Consider the following 18,374-nt stretch of genomic DNA (forward strand, 5'->3'; position numbering starts at 1 on the left):
TGTCTGGTGGGGGCTAACTGAAACAGATTGAGACAGCTCTTGCTCACTGCATCACTAATGGCTGGCAATGAAAGACGTCTCTGTGCAGTTGACCCGTATGTGGAACAGGATCACGTCGCAGCTCAGAGCGATGGGGAGAACACAGCTCAATATAGGGAGTCTCTTCGGCATCACTCACCAGTCAACAGCATCCTCATCCTATTGACTAAATGTTGCCCAGAAATAGAATCTAATCACAGGGTTTGGACAGGCTCTAGTTCTCCTAATGGTCCACCATTAGCTGACTGGAACAAAGCCCAAAGTATAGAGAAATATAACAATATATTTTTGCTGTATGCACTGCATGGCAATAATGGGATCGTTATTATTGCCGTGACACCTGCGCACTCTTCTGTACTTATACTCAACAGCAGAGATCAGAGATGTAGCAAGACTGATTACTCACTCACCTCTGCTTTGAATTCTTCTCATTATTTCCTGTTATTCAAGCCTCCATTAACCCCAAGAAAGGGCAAGAGAAAACAGCAGGTAAAATTTGGGGAATATGCATTTTCTCCATTCAGCTGTATTGAATGGATAATACAGGAGCGAAGCCTAAGTGAAACAATTTCCAGCCCATTTTGCAGGCAGGCCACAGTCGGGACATTACCTGCATGACATAATTGACAGTGAACACAGGCAATCTTGTTAATTGATTACTCAGACCTGTGCTAATGGAAAATGCAAAGCCTCATTGTATCTTCCATAAAGCCCCTGTCAGTAACATTTCCTCACAAAGACTGCCAGTGGCAGACCCACTAATGTTTCCAGACTTCCCCCCCAGGGACCCCATACATCACCTTTCAGGCTGTTTTGATTCTGTGAATAATTACCAAGATATAAGATGATTACTGAATCAAATGTTTTATAATGACATAGTATCTGTCACACCGTTGATCAGAAATAAACTTAAGTTACACCCAGTCCCTCTGCCTGTTTTTATTATTTTGTTGTTCCTTCCTTCTTTTTTTTTGTTTTAATCCAGGTTGAGATGATGATGCGGGGTATCGGCCCCGCTCCCCTCTTGTGCAGGATTCAGCCTCCAGCTCCTCCTCTGATGCATCGTTTGCATCAGTACTTGGGAGCACTTGTCCGCGCGCTGCTGCACCTCCTCACAGTACATTCAACCACTTTACCAGGTGATGACAGACACTCGCTCAAGACTAAAAAAATGATATGTTTTTAAGTAGGAATCAACGTAGAATGGAGACGCGCCTCGGTCACTGCCTTTTTATCATTTTCTCTGAGTGGATTTGGATCTTTACCCTAACTTCCATCCTGGGCGGAACAAAAGCGGAGGTAAGGTGCATTCCCTCTTGCCAGCTGCCGCTCATTTCCGCAGCATTTCCCCGGGAACTCTCGGCGCTGGATTTGACAAATTTTGGAGAGGCAACAGCTGAAGAGTTTCTTAGATTTACCGAGGGGTCCGTCACCCCCCGAAACGAAAGGCACTACGATGCGGAACTGACCGCGAGCGAAGAAAGTTCGTCCAAAGTACAGCCACGGTTTGGGGGAAATATCTCAAGTTCTCTGCATAAAGGCGCCCCAAGCAGTAACCAGAAACTTTCCCAATCTGAAGTGTCTTCACGCGCGTCCTTCCCCTTTCTCAGCAATGTAACCGAGAATAACACAGACGATGGGGGAAATAAAATTGGTGATGTGACGGAAAACGAGGACAGGAATGTGAGCAGTTGGAGACGTAGTGCGAGGAGCACAGAGACTTGGTCCGGATTCAGACCTGAGGGCGGGGAGGATGCTTCGGTTTCGGACCAGGAGGAGTTTCACCTCACAAGTTCGACATTTGCGCTCACCGAGGACACGGCTCATAACCAGGCGATGGTGCACTGGTCCGGACAAAACAGTAGCGTAAGTAGTTAATGTGCTCCAGATTTACGCACGGACCTCTTTTTGACGCAGTGTGGTCATCATTCATCCACAGGTCTTATGTGGCAGTAAGACTCATTCAGAGGTTTCATTTAGAGCACGAGTAACGCAATGAAAGATTAAAACCGAGAGCTTGCAGAATTTAAAGGAATCAGTCTCTGCCTTTCAACCTCTCCCTTGCTCTCCCTCTCTCTTTTTCTGTCTGTCTCGCGCACGCGCACATACACGTGCACGCACACCCTATTCATGCTGTTGTTTATTGATTGGCTGACTTGGCAGATATGGTAAAGAAAAAGAAAATAATGTTCTGCACACATAGTTTCAGGGGATTATGCCCATTTGATCTTTTGTGCGTGTTTCTTCCATTTAGTCACTCACACACTCACACAAGCTCATTTTGCTTTTCCCCGTTTTGGTCAGTCACTCTTTTGTCAGTTCTCTGCATACATATGATTTGCAAGATGAAATCAACAGAACTATAATTCGCCTACCACCCATTATATAAGAGTGGCTCAGATAAAGTTTAGGACGAAAGTCATAATAGCATAATAATTTAGAATCAATATAATTACAATCATGCAAAGAACCTAAACCTGGAGTCCTTTAGACTAAAAGACAAATTAAGAATAAATGAAGCATGAAATAACATCATAATACAATGACATGCTAAAATAAAGACTTGGAGACAAATGGATTTACAGGTTGAAAGATAACAGAATGCTCAGTGGGGGTTATTCCCTGATATCCAGAGGGACATACTTTCTACAGTTTGGACAGATCCAATTTTCTTATGTCTGATTGTGGTTCTGAACTTCAAACAACCTACATGGAGGATGTGAGTAAATGTAAAGACACTTAAAACAACAGGGAGCCTTATGGATGGAAGCTGGTGAAACACCGTAGTGCTTTATAGACGAACAAGTCATTTAATATCTATAAAATATATATGGAGCTATACCGAGTTCAGCTAAACCAGAATCACTCAGTGTTCTCTTCTTCTTGTTCTGGTCAATATCACAAGCACCAGAATTTGAATGATTTGTAAATGACAAATCAAATTCTCAGCAAGACCACTGAAATACACAGCAGACTAGACTTTTGCTTAGGCTTGAACTGTGGAAGTAGAGAGCTAAGATTTTTGGACAGTACATCTCTTGTGGCCCTGAGGCAAAGCAGAAGTATTTTTACCTTGCTTGTCTTTCATGAGTCTCACAAAGTTATTACTCATCAGACTTATTGTATCATTTGGCTGCACAGGTATGCATAATTCTGTGTCATCAGCATAACTGTGGAAAGTTCCTATTTGAATCCATTACCTCAGTATTGCTCTGCTTTGACTTTAGGGCAGTTACACCTATTGGCTTTTTTGCTCATAGTTCTGATAAGGATGTTCTCTCCTCTATACATGAACACTAGTTAGGATGCCAGAGCCAACTGGTGGTTAGCCGAGTTTAGCAGTAAGCCTGGAAACGGGGGAAACTGCTTCCCCAGCTTATCCAAAAAGTAACTGGTATGATACATCTTGTCTACAACAGCAGAAATTTTTTGCTTTGTGGGGCGACTAGAATGATTTTTAACAGTTTCCTCCCAGTTTGTACTCATTATGCTAAGCTATAAGCCTCACAGCGTACAGTTTTCTACCTCTTGCCAGGAAAGTAAATAAGCTTATCATCCATAATGCAGTATAGTTACAGTATAAGATGGGAAGTATCTTGGGCTTGGGGTACCAAAGATCCAAAAGTCATACAGTAATAAAAAGCGATGAAAGTGCTTTTTTTGTGTATTTTTGTTTGCTTTTAATTAACAGCATGAGTTAGTTATACTCCAAAACCTGTTATTGTATTAAGTCATTTTCAGCAGGATTTGGCACTATCGTCTTCACAGTTGCATGGCGAACTTTGTGCTTCAACAAATTTCCCCCTTATGCAGAATCTCACCTCGCCTACTCACAGTCTAATGTGTGTCTGTGTGTGTGTGTGTGTGTGTGTGTTACTTGCCACACCCTCTCCCCTTCTTTCTCTCTTTCTCCATGTGTGTAAGTGGAGGCCAGGTGGTCACTAAGAAAACGTGTACATTTTCCAGCTGGTCTACTTTTTAAAATAAATCTATTTAAAGCAGTAATCTATTTCAAAATAAAGCACGTTGCCTTGTCCTAATTAACATCTTTGCTTAATCTATTAACACTTACAGTTTAGTCATAAGGGCTTTAATCAGATTCCCTGGAAACAAGAAGACATTTAGTATCACACATCACAGGCCTAAGCAGCCTTGTCTTACAGGCTGAATAACAGGATACATTTTGTATTATTGACCCTCTCATACAAAGAAAGAAGAACTGTTTAGGGACCCATGTGACTCAGTTTGTATGGGAACCTGCTTTGACAATTTACACAGTTGTTATCACATTATATTTGTCGTCCATGACATTATATTTTTAGCAATGCTCAAAACTGTGGATATTTGTTTGTTGTGCTTGCTTGAAAACTCTGAAATATAATAACTGATGAAGCATTACATCTAAAGAAATTCAGTCAGTTTGTACGGTTTGTGACACACATTGTCCGAGCTTGATGTCGACATGCCTTGATATCTAGTTTTTCTGTCCAGTTCACGCAGATGCTTTGCTACTTATTTGCTGCTGAAGCCTAGTTGATGGATGGTGCCATTCATTTATCATTTGTCCAATTATCACGGTTCACAAACGAAGCTGCAACATCATTTCAGCTTTTCAATCAACACAAAAAACCAGGCAAAATCAAAAATAGCGCTCAGTCCATGCTGCTAATTCATGTGGTTGTTGTCTGTCACATTTAGCATTTCAATGCCAAGGGCGCCTTCATTAGAGTTGAAGAATTTAACTGTAGCGGTTAATTAGCAAGCTTCAAGGACTCTATTAAGAAGAAGAAACTGCAATAAATTGAGATATATTTGAATGTTTGCTTCACGCTGAATTGTAGTGTAGCATTAAATAACTTTCAATGGTTTACCTGCATTAGATAATTTCAATAAACTCTTCAGCACTGGGTTTTTGAGTGGAGCCAAGGGCACAACGTGTTTTGCAGCAGGAATTATAACAGCTTAAATATCCACAGGTGGGTAGTGTTTGACAAACCATATTTGCGTTAGACTTTGTCGCTCTTTATTTGAACAAACGAGGTGTGTGTATCTCCAACAGGCTGCTTCTTATAGTCTGCTTGCATCTTTTTCAGTGCACTGGGTCTCTTCCAGCACGTCCTCCGGATAAACGATTGTGATCAATCTGTTGTTTCAGCCGTCATAGCACAAGTCATCACCATTCCTGGCTTGAGACAGGGACACTGGAGTAAGACTGTTATCTAATTTTCTGAATTTGCTTTAAAATAGAGCCTTTTAAAACATTAAACACATATTTCAAAGTTTCATTTTGTAGGTTATAAGGGTGCCTAAAGGTAGCGACTCTCTCATTTGAACAGCTGTTTTCTAGGGGAGGACTGTCTCTTCTCTTCTGTTTAGTAAAATAGAAAAAACATCTTAGCTGAGAGCTTAGACTGAATTTTGGAATCTAGAATATGGATGGAAAAATTGTGGCTAAAGCTTACAGCAAATATTTCAGGTCACTGGCTTATAGAACATGTATAAATTGGCCAAAATGTATACATCCACAGAGCACAGGTAAAGCAGCAATATATAAGGTAAATCATTTAAAACTTGCAGTTTTAGTCACACTAAATAAAATACTTATTTTAAAAACATGCTTGCTGTAATTTATAATGGATCTTTTCATGGCAGCCATGCGGAAAATCAGACTGGAATTTTGGTCAGCAGTGTTGGTAAAAGTGCAAGACAGGTGACCAGAAGTTAATCAGGTAAATAGTCAGGCGTCGTGAGTCCCCATCAACTAAACATTTAACTTCAAATGATGTGGAAAAATCACAAAAACAGTGCGACAGAGGCAGCACTGCAAATTACTTCTGCAGAATATTGCAGGATCGGGCTGTTTGGGTCGCACCCAATTTATCTGAACAAACGATGTGTTAGTTTAATGTTGAACGTTGTCATTTAGAGGGTATGATGTTCAGGTTGCGTGTTGTCCTTGTGCTCGAATGGCTTCATTCAGGTGCTCTAGTTTCCTCCCACAGTCCAAAGACTAGCAAGGTGAATCGGAAAGTCTAAATTGCCTGCAGGTGTGAAAGTGCTTGTCATTCTGTTTCCCCTGTGAGGCTGTCAAACTGTCCCAGGTCTTACCCAGGTTACGCTGGGATATGATCCAGCATCACATGACCTTGAAAACATCTGTTCCGTTTTATTTTCACTTTATCCAGCTGTTACACAGAAGAGGAAGAATGCAGGATGCACAGTGTGTTATTTGTTCTGTGAAGGAAAAAGTTAAAAGCAGAAAATTATTGATAGTGTTGTTAGTAGAAGACACATTTTTTCCCCCACCCTTCCATAATTTCAAGGTCAGGATAGGGAAGAGTGCTACGACGTCCAGGAAAATTCTCAAACAATTTTGTCCAAAAGAACACTTAAATTACTAGTAGATGGATAGAGAGGGTCCTAATACATCTCCCAGTCCTTGAGCTTTTCAGGGGTTAAGACATTTAACGTGGTTCATAACTATTTTATCATGGTCAAGCTTCATGGCCTGCTTCTGGGTGCTCGAAGCCTTCTGTGCATGTAGTGTTGAATTTCTCTGTGCTTCTCTGCTTTGAGCAACCTCGAGGAGAAGCTTCGCAGTTCATGACAATCCATATTTTCAGCTTTCCCATTTTTGTAGAGGGCATCCTCCTCTTCATAGATCACGTTCTTGATAGCTTGGTGCGCAGCTTCTCCTCATCTGCCTCATTGAGTTTTTGGTGAATTGGCTCATCCGCTACTGCGAAACTGGAGGCTGGCCAGGTATGCAGTCAGTCACCAGTTTCATCCGAGTTTTTAGTCGTTTCTATGACTCACTGACTGAATCACAGATAAAATTTTGTCATTCTCCAGTTCCACTTTATGACTGTCTTCTGTGCCCTTGAAAGTCAATATGGGTAAGGATCACTAAAGTATCTTTTTAACTGTAATGTTGCTGAGCTGAGTCTTTGTGTTTGTTAGGTTTGGGCTATAAGAATGATGAGATGAGCAAGCCATTTGTGTATTCACTGTCAATACAAACATCTGTCCTATAATTCACTTTTATATGTATATAAATCTCTGCTGTCACATGAAAAGCGCGAGTCTACCGCACCTCAACTACATAAACCTGAGAACGGAAGATAAGATTTAGGCTTACAGATATATTTAAGTTTGCCAGCACCTGTTTTTTTATGGATAAATTATCAGTTAAAGATGAGGTTATGTGGTTTCAGTCATACTACCAGTCTGAATAAAATGATGTGGTTACCCAAGATAATTAAGGAATCAAAAGCAAAATGTTGGTGTTAGAGCACTATGGAGGTATGTAAATTAATACATCAAAATTAAAGCTGGAGACTTCATGCTAATAAAACAAATATATAAATCTTGAGGGTGCTGAAAAAAGTGAAAGTCATATCTCTTTCCTTTCTAACTTCCAGGCCTCTTCTTCTCTGTTTTCCCATATATACCATCATCCCGGAGCCACAGCGAGAATACTGTGTTTGCCCAAAGTGCGATATTTTCAGTACAAAGCTGGCCTTACTCAAAGAAAATGCTAATGTATCAGCACCAGGAATATGCAGGATAAAATTGGATGAAATAAGCAGTATATGGTGAAAAAAAACTGTTGTGTGGACCTGAAAAAACAGTCAAAAATAAAAGTGAGACATGCAAAGTGTTGGAAGGAAAGTAAATAATCATATTTACCAAGATGTTTCATTTTTGGTTTGATGTAAAGGAGAGGAAAGGCACAGCAAAAATACAATATGCCATGTTTTTAAGAAAATGAGCACACTGGTCAGAAAATTCAGAGATCTTTGGACCTTATCCACAATTAGCTCATCATTAATAAATGTAATAAAGCAAAAATAATGTCGTCTTTCTTTCTTTCTTTAAATCTATACTCATAATAGTCAACGCTAAATTAAATCTTAATGAATAAACAGTGACATGAAAGGGATTTATGACTTCACTTCTCCCTGTTGATCAGTTTGACACAATTTCCTGTCCCATTTCTATCAAATGCCATATTGAAAAGAAAGTGCAGCTTTCTCTGCAGCAAACTCTAATCTGGATCATATTGCTGCTGTTCTGCCATTTTTATTTGTGCTGGGTTCAAAAACTAGTCCGGTCATTAACACCTTTCCACTATTTTATCTCGCCAATGTAAATTCTGTCTCTTCAGCAAAGCATCACAAACAGCAAACAGCCTGTTGACATGCTCAGGTATCCTCAGACAGCCCACTGACCGACGGAGCCAGAATGGACCTCCACCAGCTCTGCTCACTCCTGGCTGGGATGTGGAGCCCGAGGGGCTGGTGTAACGTTTCGGGAAGGGAAACATCACACACATAAATAAATTCATGAAATACATAATGATAGGAATCGCAACACCATGACTTAGCATAAGACAACCGAAGACAACAAATTCATTTTTCCTGACAATTTATGGCTGTAGTACTGCCTGTACTGCATGGATAAACAGAGAGACTGGTTTTTTAAAGCTCAGCACTGCACAGAAACTACTGGCAGGATGAGTTCAGCTCTGCCGAGCCACCAAGCCTTCCTGTGGTGAGGTTCTCTTACGCCTTGAAATCCTGCTGAGTGTGTTTTTTTTTATTGGCAAGCTGCGTTCCCCTCCTGGGTTTCCTTTCTTCTGCACCGAGTGTGGTCTAACAGAGCAGAAATTCCAAATTCAAATCAGGTAACGATCTTATTCTAGACAAGGATAAAGTTAATTTGCCGGGAACAATGCATAATGAGATCTCACCTCTTTCTTTGTTATTTTTTTCCATTTTTTTTGTCACAGACACATCTTTTTGTTTGCACTTCTTTGTGTTTGCTTAAATACAACTTATGCTGTGCAGGTACATGCTATTGTTATGTGTGCTCTGGCTGTTTCCACTGTGACTCAGTGTTGTTTCATGAGCAGCTGCTAAAGCTTCAGAATAATTGGAGTACCAGTTGGTAAGCAAAGAGTTGGCCTATTCATTTGCACAGATATCTTCACAATTAATGTTAAAATTACCGCTATATTGTTGAAGTGCTATTTGAGTTGTCAGCTGCTTGGTGTGCCTCAGTGCCTCAGTGCTCCAGCTCAAACACTCTGCCAGTTGGTTGCTGCTGTCAATATTCTTTTGTCGACCATTGCTCAGTTTGCACCTCATTTTGTGGTTCAGAACACTTTCATTTTACAGTGGCCACCTGCATTACTTGTTCATATACCATCTGGCTGCTGCAAGAAAAGCCTTATAATCAAAACCATAACTTTGATTTGCTCACTCGAGCTCTCCGTTTTGGATTTACAGTGATGCATTTTGGCAAACAGAAGGATCAGCTGTTTTACTTTATTTACGTCAGAGGAAACATACTGAGGAGTCCAGGGAGCTTTTAGATTTGTCAACACACTGCCAATATTTTACCTTTTCACTCAGCACTTCCAAATTTCAAAGTGATGCTGAAGATTTAAAGGGAGTTTAAGAAAAAAAAGAAAGAAAGACAAATCCTCCTCGCACTGCGGGCGTAACTTTTTGGCTGAGTTGGAAACCTACCCACTTGCTGTCTAATCTTGCTTGCATTGATCAGACCCCCTCCTCGTGCACACTGAAGCTCCCAAGCTTAGCATGCTGCTGCAACCCAGCTGCTGAACTAGCCTGGGCGTTCATTTATGGTGAAGAAGCAAATGATGCGAGAGCGTAAGCTCAAAGAGTAAGGAAGCCGTTTCAGATGACTTGCCAACCGAGCTTCTACTTCGACACAGTTCCGTTGTCTCGGCAAGAGAAGTCCAATAAAGTCAGATACTTGCTGCTCTGCTCAAAAGCCAAAGCCGCAATGTGAAGCTGCACTTAAAATGCTGATTATTTGATGTTTTCTGTCTGCCAGAGTAACAGAGTACTGAACTTTATTTCTGCAAGAATGATTGTAAAATGTGCATCCTTGTTAAAGCAGTGGTCAGAAAGCCTTTACTTAAATTCCCAAGCAGCACATTTACTCCGATTAACACCTTCTTGTATTTATACATCATTCTCATCAGGACATGGATAGTTTATGTTGTGCAAAGTGCTGTTGTGAAGTTACTTCATAATTTATGATTGCAGTGACCTGCAATCCATGGGAAAGCCAACAGCCCTGACTTCAAACAACCTAGCTCCAGCGCAACATCTGCTCTACGAGGAAATGTTGCCTTTGTTAATGAAATGATATAAATTGATGTGGCAGACAAAAGGCTCTGTACATTGTGTGTCTCACTCAGGTGGTATTGAAGTGTATGACGGCATGCTCTCCTGCAGGCTTTTGTTGCCGCGCAGTGCCTCGTAGGGCAATAAACACCCTAATAGAATTAGACAATGCTTTCTTTTTTGAAGGTGTTAAATGATGCTGTTTAATGTGGTAATTTCATAAAGTGAAGTTTCATACTTTTTGCTGTGCTGCCCCTGGAGGCTTTGAATTTGCTTGCTAAGCTTTGTTTTTTTATTCCATTCCTTGAACAGCGTGCACTCTAACATTGTTAACACCTCTGTGGTGTGGATATCTAGGTGTTCTCACATTTCTTCTCCCAATTAGTTTGTCTTATTTGTGAAAATCAGCGCCACCAGTTGTCACACCTTTAAGCGTCATCATTACACATAATCTTGATGCCCTATGACAACATGCAGTAATTAAATTCGCTAGAATCGTGCATTTGTATTAACGGCAGATCATATGCTTACTTGTGATGCGGGTGTGTTACATTTGAGCATGCGGCAGGGAAAAAGGCTTCGACAGTGACCACTTTTTGATGTGCAATATTTGTCTTTATTATTAATATTCCAGTGAGTAACTCCTGTAACAACTGCTTTTATGGAATCATCCATCTGTTTAATTGCTGTGGCGAAATGTGATGACAGTTTTATTGATGAGGCGTCTTAATTCCAACAGCTGATAAGGCCTGATCAGCGGGTTGGTTAGAGTAGGAATGAATTGCAGTGTGCACTCTGTTGCTCATTTCATTTGTCTCAAGTGTTCATCCTTCAGTAACCGAATCCCCACACTGCTTTCTACCACCACACCGCCCCTACCCCTCCGCATACAACGCCTTCATTTCCCACCAGTAATCTCTTCACCCTAAGCTCTTTAAGTCACCATTAAGCCTCCATTCATTCTTATATAATGATCAAATTCATCCCAGGCCATTTACCTTCAAGGTTTAAGATTTACAAAGGATTAAGAGTTGAAAAATCAATTTGCTTGCACTTGGATGTCAAGTAATCCACTTTGGAAACATGTTGGAGTTACTGCAGCCTACTGTTCTATGTGCCACACCTTAGCTGCAGGAGTAGGTTAAGGTTGATTTGCAGTGTAAACATGCATGGTTTGTCTGGTGGTACACGATCTCAATAAGCCCTCTGCAAAAAGTTTTGATGATTATTATTAAATCTGTTATTTAGACTCTCACCTTACACATCACGCGTGATTCATTCACAAATAAAGAAAAGCATATGCAAGGTTAGTTCAAGATAAATAAATATAACCTTTTAAAATGTTTCTATTAAATCAGAGAATGTAGTTTCCTAGCTTTTTGTAGCTCTTTCCATTTATTGACAGCAAAGTATTTAAATTCAGTTTTTCCAGTGCAGTGTGTGAACAAGAGGTCCAGCTAATGTTAAAATTATTAGCAGTGTTGGGATTGGACATTGTAATTACAGTGTTTAAATTTAATTAAACAGCATATGCAAGCAGGGAGTTTTTACAGTAGGGCTTTGTAAATAAAATCATAGAATGATGCTATCTTTTCTCAGCTTGTTCATGTAAAATATATAAAAAATAATCCCCACTGTGATGCACACAATCAAGAGGACTTAAGGTAGATGAAGAAGCTTGCATATAAACAATATCCCCATAGTCAAGCGCAGACAGATTGTTTAATGATTTTACGACTGCTGAATGAGAAGCAAGATTTGTTTATCTGCAAAAATCCAATTTTTGATTTTGGCTGTCTTGGTCCACGTGGGCCTTAAAACTGATTCCAGCATCCAGCCACTGTTGTTGTAAAAGTATTTATAACAGCAGATTCAGTTTTATGACCATGAATGGTTTGAATATTGACTATAGGGCTGATACTTCTCTATCTCCTCCAAGGAGGTTATGTGGTCTATCTGTTACTCAAAAAATAATTCAGTTCAATTCAGTTTTATTTATACCAACAACAGTCACCTCAAGGCCACTGATGTTGTGCTTATATACAGTTGTATACAGTTGTTGTTGTTTTTTAAAGCTGGTAAAAAACAAAATTAACCAGTCCACCTACCTACCTGCATAAGTCATAAACCTAAATAGAGTCCAATAACATTATCTACATGGTTACTGTAAAGCTGAAGCCGGTTTACTATTCAGCTTTTCTCCATTTTCTTTTTATTGTTTGTTAATGCTAAATATCTATTTTCTAAAGGTTTATTGATGATCAATTTGCTGTTACTTAATAACAGTTACTATAATGTGAGGGCTTGAATACATCAAGATCTGCTGTGTTCAGGATCTAGCAAGTCAAGTTTATTTTTCTTTCATTTATCCATCCGTTAATCTATAGGTGCATTTTTATTATATCTGTGGGAAAAATTATTCTTAATCATTTGTTTCTTATTCACCCCCTCCCCCCTTTAAAATAAGGGAAAGGACTGAACCAAAGCCAGTACAATATGAACCAAACAGTGAGCTAGAGAGTTGTTTTACCCCCAGGTAGCTGACATCTTTGTTCAAATTGAAAGGTAAAAATGTGCTAAAACAGATTCTATTATCATTTAAATTCAGAGGATAAATTACCATGTGGTGTATTCATTAAAAGAAGAGCCTTCATCTGGTGGTTTGAAATAGCAATTTAATAGCTTCTGTGACATGTTAAGCACCTTTCCGACACAGACATGCCAACAAAGTGAATATTGTATCACTTTATTGACGTGTTAACTGCAGCCATCAAGTTTCACCTTACTTTCAGCATCACTCAGAATACAGGACTCTTTTCCAGCCAGCAGGAAGGTAGATACACATGACATTTTGCTGTAATCCTGGAGTCTTTCCAAGGAAATGCATAAAGTTAATTGCCATACAGAAGAGGGGGTGGGAGTGTAATTTGTCCTAATTTTCAGACTGCTGCAGGTTGTTTTATTGTGTATGACAGTGTCCATGAGGCTATGACTTTTGGAAGGCATAAAGGCCATTTTATTGGAAGACCATAAATCTCTGCAAGCCAGTCTGGACACAAAGTTATAACAAGCTATGGGGATTATCTTAGAACTACCTCCCATAAAGAGAATTTTTATACATTCAGCACAAGGTAAGAGCAGAGTCAGAGTTTTCTGTCTCAGCCTATGCATAGGAGGAATACAGTCTGGAAAGAAAGTAAAACTGTGAATTTACAATTTACTGCATTAATGGTGTGGTGTTACATAGAGGTGGTGGGCTATTGGTAATATTCATAATGTATCAGATAATGGGTTTTTCTCTTGGAGAAACATGAGTAGAATGAACTAAATTAGCTGTTTAGAGGTTATATACAGTGATTGCAAATATAATATCTCTGAGATGAGTAATTGTGAGGCAATTATTAACGGATCTGTAGACAACTAATCTAAACAAATAATCACTGATTCCAACCCCAGTCGTACAATGTCCAAAGTAAAAAACTGCAATCACATAATAACACGATAATAATGATAACAATAATAATATGTACTTGAGAAAGTCCAGAATTTGTTGAAAACATAACTACTGTACATGCATTTTGTAGTTTTTAAAAAATCTGTACACCATAGTGGATTTTGATTAAAACATTTGTCACCAAAATGCAGATTTTCAGCTTTGATTCGGGGGTTTTAAAAAAAGTTTTGCACTAACTGTTAAGGAATTGCAGCCATTTGTATACTTAGTCTTCCATTTGCACAGACTCAAGTAATAGGGACCGGATGACTGCCTGTCTAATACTATGTTTCCTCCCCTGAGATGCTCTGCCAGGCCTGTACTGCAGCCACCTTCAGTTAATGCTTGTTTGTGGCTCTGTCTGTTTTGTACGTAATAACTGAAAGCATTCTCTGCTGGGTTGAGATCAGGTGACTGACTCGGCTATTGAAAAATAGCCTTGAGAAACTGTTGGGTTGCTTTGTAGTATGCTACGGGTCATTATCTGTTTGCACTGTGAAGCACTGCCTGATCAGTTTTGCACTATTTTTCACGATTCATCTTGGTGCTTCTATCAGCAGTCACATCAATAAGCAGTCCAGTTTCATATGCCCATGCCATAACATTAACATGATCCACCAAATGATGTGGTATACTTCAGAACAGGAGCTGCTGCTCTCGCCTTCTCTATACTTTTCTCTTCCCATCATTCTAGTACATCTTGTTCATCTTGGTTTCATTTGTCCAAATATGTTTTTCAGATCTGTGCCTGCTCTTTTAGGTGTTTTCTGGCAAAATCTAATCTGGCCTTCCTGTTCCTGAGCGTAACCAGTGGTTTGCACTTTGATTGTCTAAACCATCTGTATGCCCATTTTTGAAGGGAGGTCTTGATTGTAAACCTTGGCAATAATATGCGGACTTGTTAGATGCTCTGAAGTTGCTTTTCTCCTAAAGCTTTTGCTATATCTCTGTTTATTCTGTTGTTTTCAACCCAATTATGGTCTCGCTCGCTTGCTGTGACATGTCTTTGCATCTACAGTATATTTAGGAATTATAAGCATATTGAGAACAAACTTGATTTGACTTCATATTGAATAATTTAGCTTTGAAAAATACTACTATGGATTTTTTCTTTTTTTTTTTTACAGAAAATATGGTACATGATTCACCTGAAAGTGCCTCATGAAGTCCAAATTGTTTTCTTTCACTGAAGCAGTTTTAGTAAAGCACATTTATCAAATAGAGATGAAAAGAATTTGTTTGATTTTAACCTGGAAAATGACTTCTGTCTGGCCTTTTTATATGCAAAAGTTTAATAAAAAAAGTTAAAAATTCCTGTTAATATGATGAAGTTCTTAGTCATCATAGGGAATGTCACCCCAAATGCTCATAACGCTTGATAATTAGAAGGTAGCGGTGAAAAGCTCAACAAGATGCCTCAAAAGGCTTCCCGAGAGAGTTATACGAGCTGCTGGTTTTATGATTCCCTAGTGCACAAAGGGCACTGCTTGAGCAGTTAATTTGCGTAAAGGATGAAGGGCACCACGTGAACAGCAGTTCACATGGTGCCCTTCATTAGTTCACAATGACTGTTTAGCAGACATTATTTTCATTTCTGCATTTGTTTGTGCTAAATATATATAATTATATGTAAAACCATTTCTTCACTAAAAAAAAGGAAAAAACAAACAAGTAAAGAGCATGTAAACACGCCTTCATGCATCAGTAATTACATGCACATACAAACACACTGGCTTTGATTAAGGTTTGATACGTTCTGAGAAAAGCAGGCAAATGATATTCCACAGCAAGCCGTTTATTAATATTAATTTGCAAGACAGCAGGAAATCTGTAGTTTTTATGTGTTTGGTAAAGCCCTGTGAACTGTAAACCACACATGTAAGTGACATTTTTTATGACTCTCTACAGAACGGATGTCCTATATATTTTTAAGGTCTGCCTTTCTATGCCAAGAATAAATTATAGTGTTTACTGATTTATTCATTTAGTCATTGCTCACCAGTGGTAGCATTTCTTGGTCGTCTACTCTGTCTTAAAAATATATAGGTATATAAAACGCAGTATATCATACATATGTGATCAGATTTTTTTCCCTTGAGAATATGCACAAGGCTTCACGGCGTACGGGGGTAGTGTGTTGACAAGGCATCACGGTTTTGTTGTGTTTTTAATAAAGCATTGTCTGTCAGGGAGATTAAAAGACACATGCACGGACGGCTTTTGGTTCGCTATCTGACACTTTGTGGCTGCTATTGAAAACTGATGAGACACACCTTCACAACTGGTAATCTGTTTGATCTGTTTTCTAGGTGATTCTCATGTTGACAAAATACTACGACTTTAACTCTGGCAGAGTAACGGAGAGTTCGTTATGGAGGTAAGATCTCCTCTCTGATATTACGCTCTGTAGTTATAGAGCAGGACACATTGATGTTACTGTTATGTTGATGTTAGTGTAGTTGCACATCCTAATGTCCTGTTTGGAGCCTTGGAGAGCTCATTTAACAGCACAAAAGCATTAACACTGAAACTTAATGTCATTGTTGTGTCCACAGTGACACAAGTTACTTTCCTGTCAGTAAAAGGTGAAAGATTTAATGATTTAGTGTAATAGAAGTTTTATTTGGTAAAGTTTACACTTTGTCATCAAATGTTGAATCTATCCTTTTCCACATATTTATGACAAGCATTTTAATTTTTGTTGTTATTAAAAGAAGTGCCCATTAAAATAAATATTGACAACAAAGAATTTAATTAAATGGGAGGAACACAAATTACTGACAGAATAGGTGAAGGATGAAGCTTTAGCTTATCATGCCTATCCTTTATACAGAGCATATTTGAAATGGCAACGCTTTTCTAACTCGATTTCATTGAATAAAAACCAAATGAAAAATAATACATTTGAAACAAATGGTAAACAAGGACAAAAACGAATGTTTCATAAACAATAGTAATGATACCTAAGGTTTTACATTTGTTCATCACCTGGTTTTTGGAAATTAAATAGAGAACTACACAATCTTAATTCCTTGTCATACCTATTCCATAAGTGTTACACCTGTCCAGGTGTTAAAGATTCCTCCTGTTGGTGAAAAATGTTCATTGTTTTCATGAACTCTGACTAACGCTCCGATCAAGGCCTGTGTGCTGAGTCGTGCTGGAGCTTTTTTTTTTAGGCTAAACAAATGAGGTTTTATTTGATTTAACCTTTGAATACAGTTTGGAGGTGGATTATTTTTATATCTCAGTGTAATATAAAAATTTATATCTCAACACCTAATACACCGTATTAGGTGTTGTTTTGAATGTGTTTCTCCATACCTCCACACAGTAAGTAATGCACAGTATGTATAATGATTTTGATTTATGTAAAATTTTTATGTATATTTAGTTTTGGACCTTCATGTTTTTACATTGTTTATATTCGCCTAACAAGTGAAAGTTCAATCCCTTTGAAGTTTGGGAACATAGATCCGTTTGGGCTTGTGTCAAGAACGGCATCTGTCGTAAACAATCTGCCAAATCTGACATGTGGAGTTACCCGCTGTGGCGACCCCTTTGTGTATAAGGGAGCAGCCAAAAGTGGTTTTCATATGAGCCTTCCAATATCATTTATAGACAATTATCATGCCCCAAAATACATTTTTCTTGCCCTCTTTATACTTATAAATTTACTTATTTTTTTATTTGCCTATTACGAAACATCCTGTGCTTTATTTTGCTTTAATTTAGTGATAATATTTTTTTTCATTTCTGCCCTTTTCTTTCAGTTTTCTTTCCACTATATTGTTCCAGGTTTTCCCAGATAAATATAAATTAATCATCAGCAAATAAAGTGAATTTTAACAATTTAGACATGTTACATGGAAATTATGTACAGTATGTCATGTTGGTGTTTACTGCAGTCATCAAGAACTGAAGAAGCAAAGTGATTTTCTAGTTATTATCATTCTTAGTTCATGAAGTTTTGTGCCACATTTCAATGCATTCTCTTGCCAGGATATCAAATAGTGGTGTTTATCCTCTAAGACACCCTAAATCCACAAGGTTTTTTTGTATTATGCAGTGCAATGCCTGTTTTTTACTGAAATGTCACCAAGCACCTAAAACCGATATCTATTTTGGTGAAAATAACAGGGATTCAAAATGAAATCTGAAATACTGCCTTTATTTTGAGATGGAAAAAATGACTTCAAAACCCCATATTAAGCTTTCAGGCAAATATGTCCTTTATTTGATTTCTAAAACACGACAGAGTGCTAATTAAATGTAAGCATCAATAATAACAACACTAATAACACTTATAATACTACTACTAATTAAAAAGGAATAATAATATCATGCCCCAGCCACACATGCAACACTGGATTTATTGTTTATTTTAATAATTAAAAAAATCTCCATTCATTTAGCAAATTGCTTCACGACTTCTGCTGTGGTAATTTTCTGCTTCCCTGAAATGCTTAATGATACCATCAGCATCTTAACTAGTAGGTGTTGCGCTGTTCTTCTCCTCTCTCCAGCAAAACCCATTTACTTTGTCCTATAATTGAATTTTAGGTCAACTGATTATGGGACCACGTATGAAAAGCTCAATGAGAAAGTCGGGACAAAAACCATACTGAGCTACTTGTATGTCAGTCCAAACAACAAGATGAAGGTAAGTTTGAACGTGCATG

The 18,374-nt window shown here is 38.5% G+C and overlaps 1 protein-coding gene across 1 annotated transcript in view; it reads left to right on the forward strand.

Moving 5' to 3' along the window:
- The first annotated feature begins 528 nt into the window (after positions 1–528).
- Positions 529–18,374, forward strand: part of LOC100701060 (VPS10 domain-containing receptor SorCS1) — a 50,737-nt gene continuing 32,891 nt past the window's right edge. Inside the window, exons 1-3 of the mRNA XM_003438376.5 lie at positions 529–1,905; positions 16,002–16,069; positions 18,256–18,355. Coding sequence (XP_003438424.2) covers positions 1,216–1,905; positions 16,002–16,069; positions 18,256–18,355 — 858 coding nt within the window. The 5' untranslated portion in view covers positions 529–1,215. The remainder of the gene's footprint in view (positions 1,906–16,001; positions 16,070–18,255; positions 18,356–18,374) is intronic.

This window comes from Oreochromis niloticus, linkage group LG13 (assembly GCF_001858045.2).
Source record: "Oreochromis niloticus isolate F11D_XX linkage group LG13, O_niloticus_UMD_NMBU, whole genome shotgun sequence".
Taxonomy (NCBI): Eukaryota; Metazoa; Chordata; class Actinopteri; order Cichliformes; family Cichlidae; genus Oreochromis; species Oreochromis niloticus.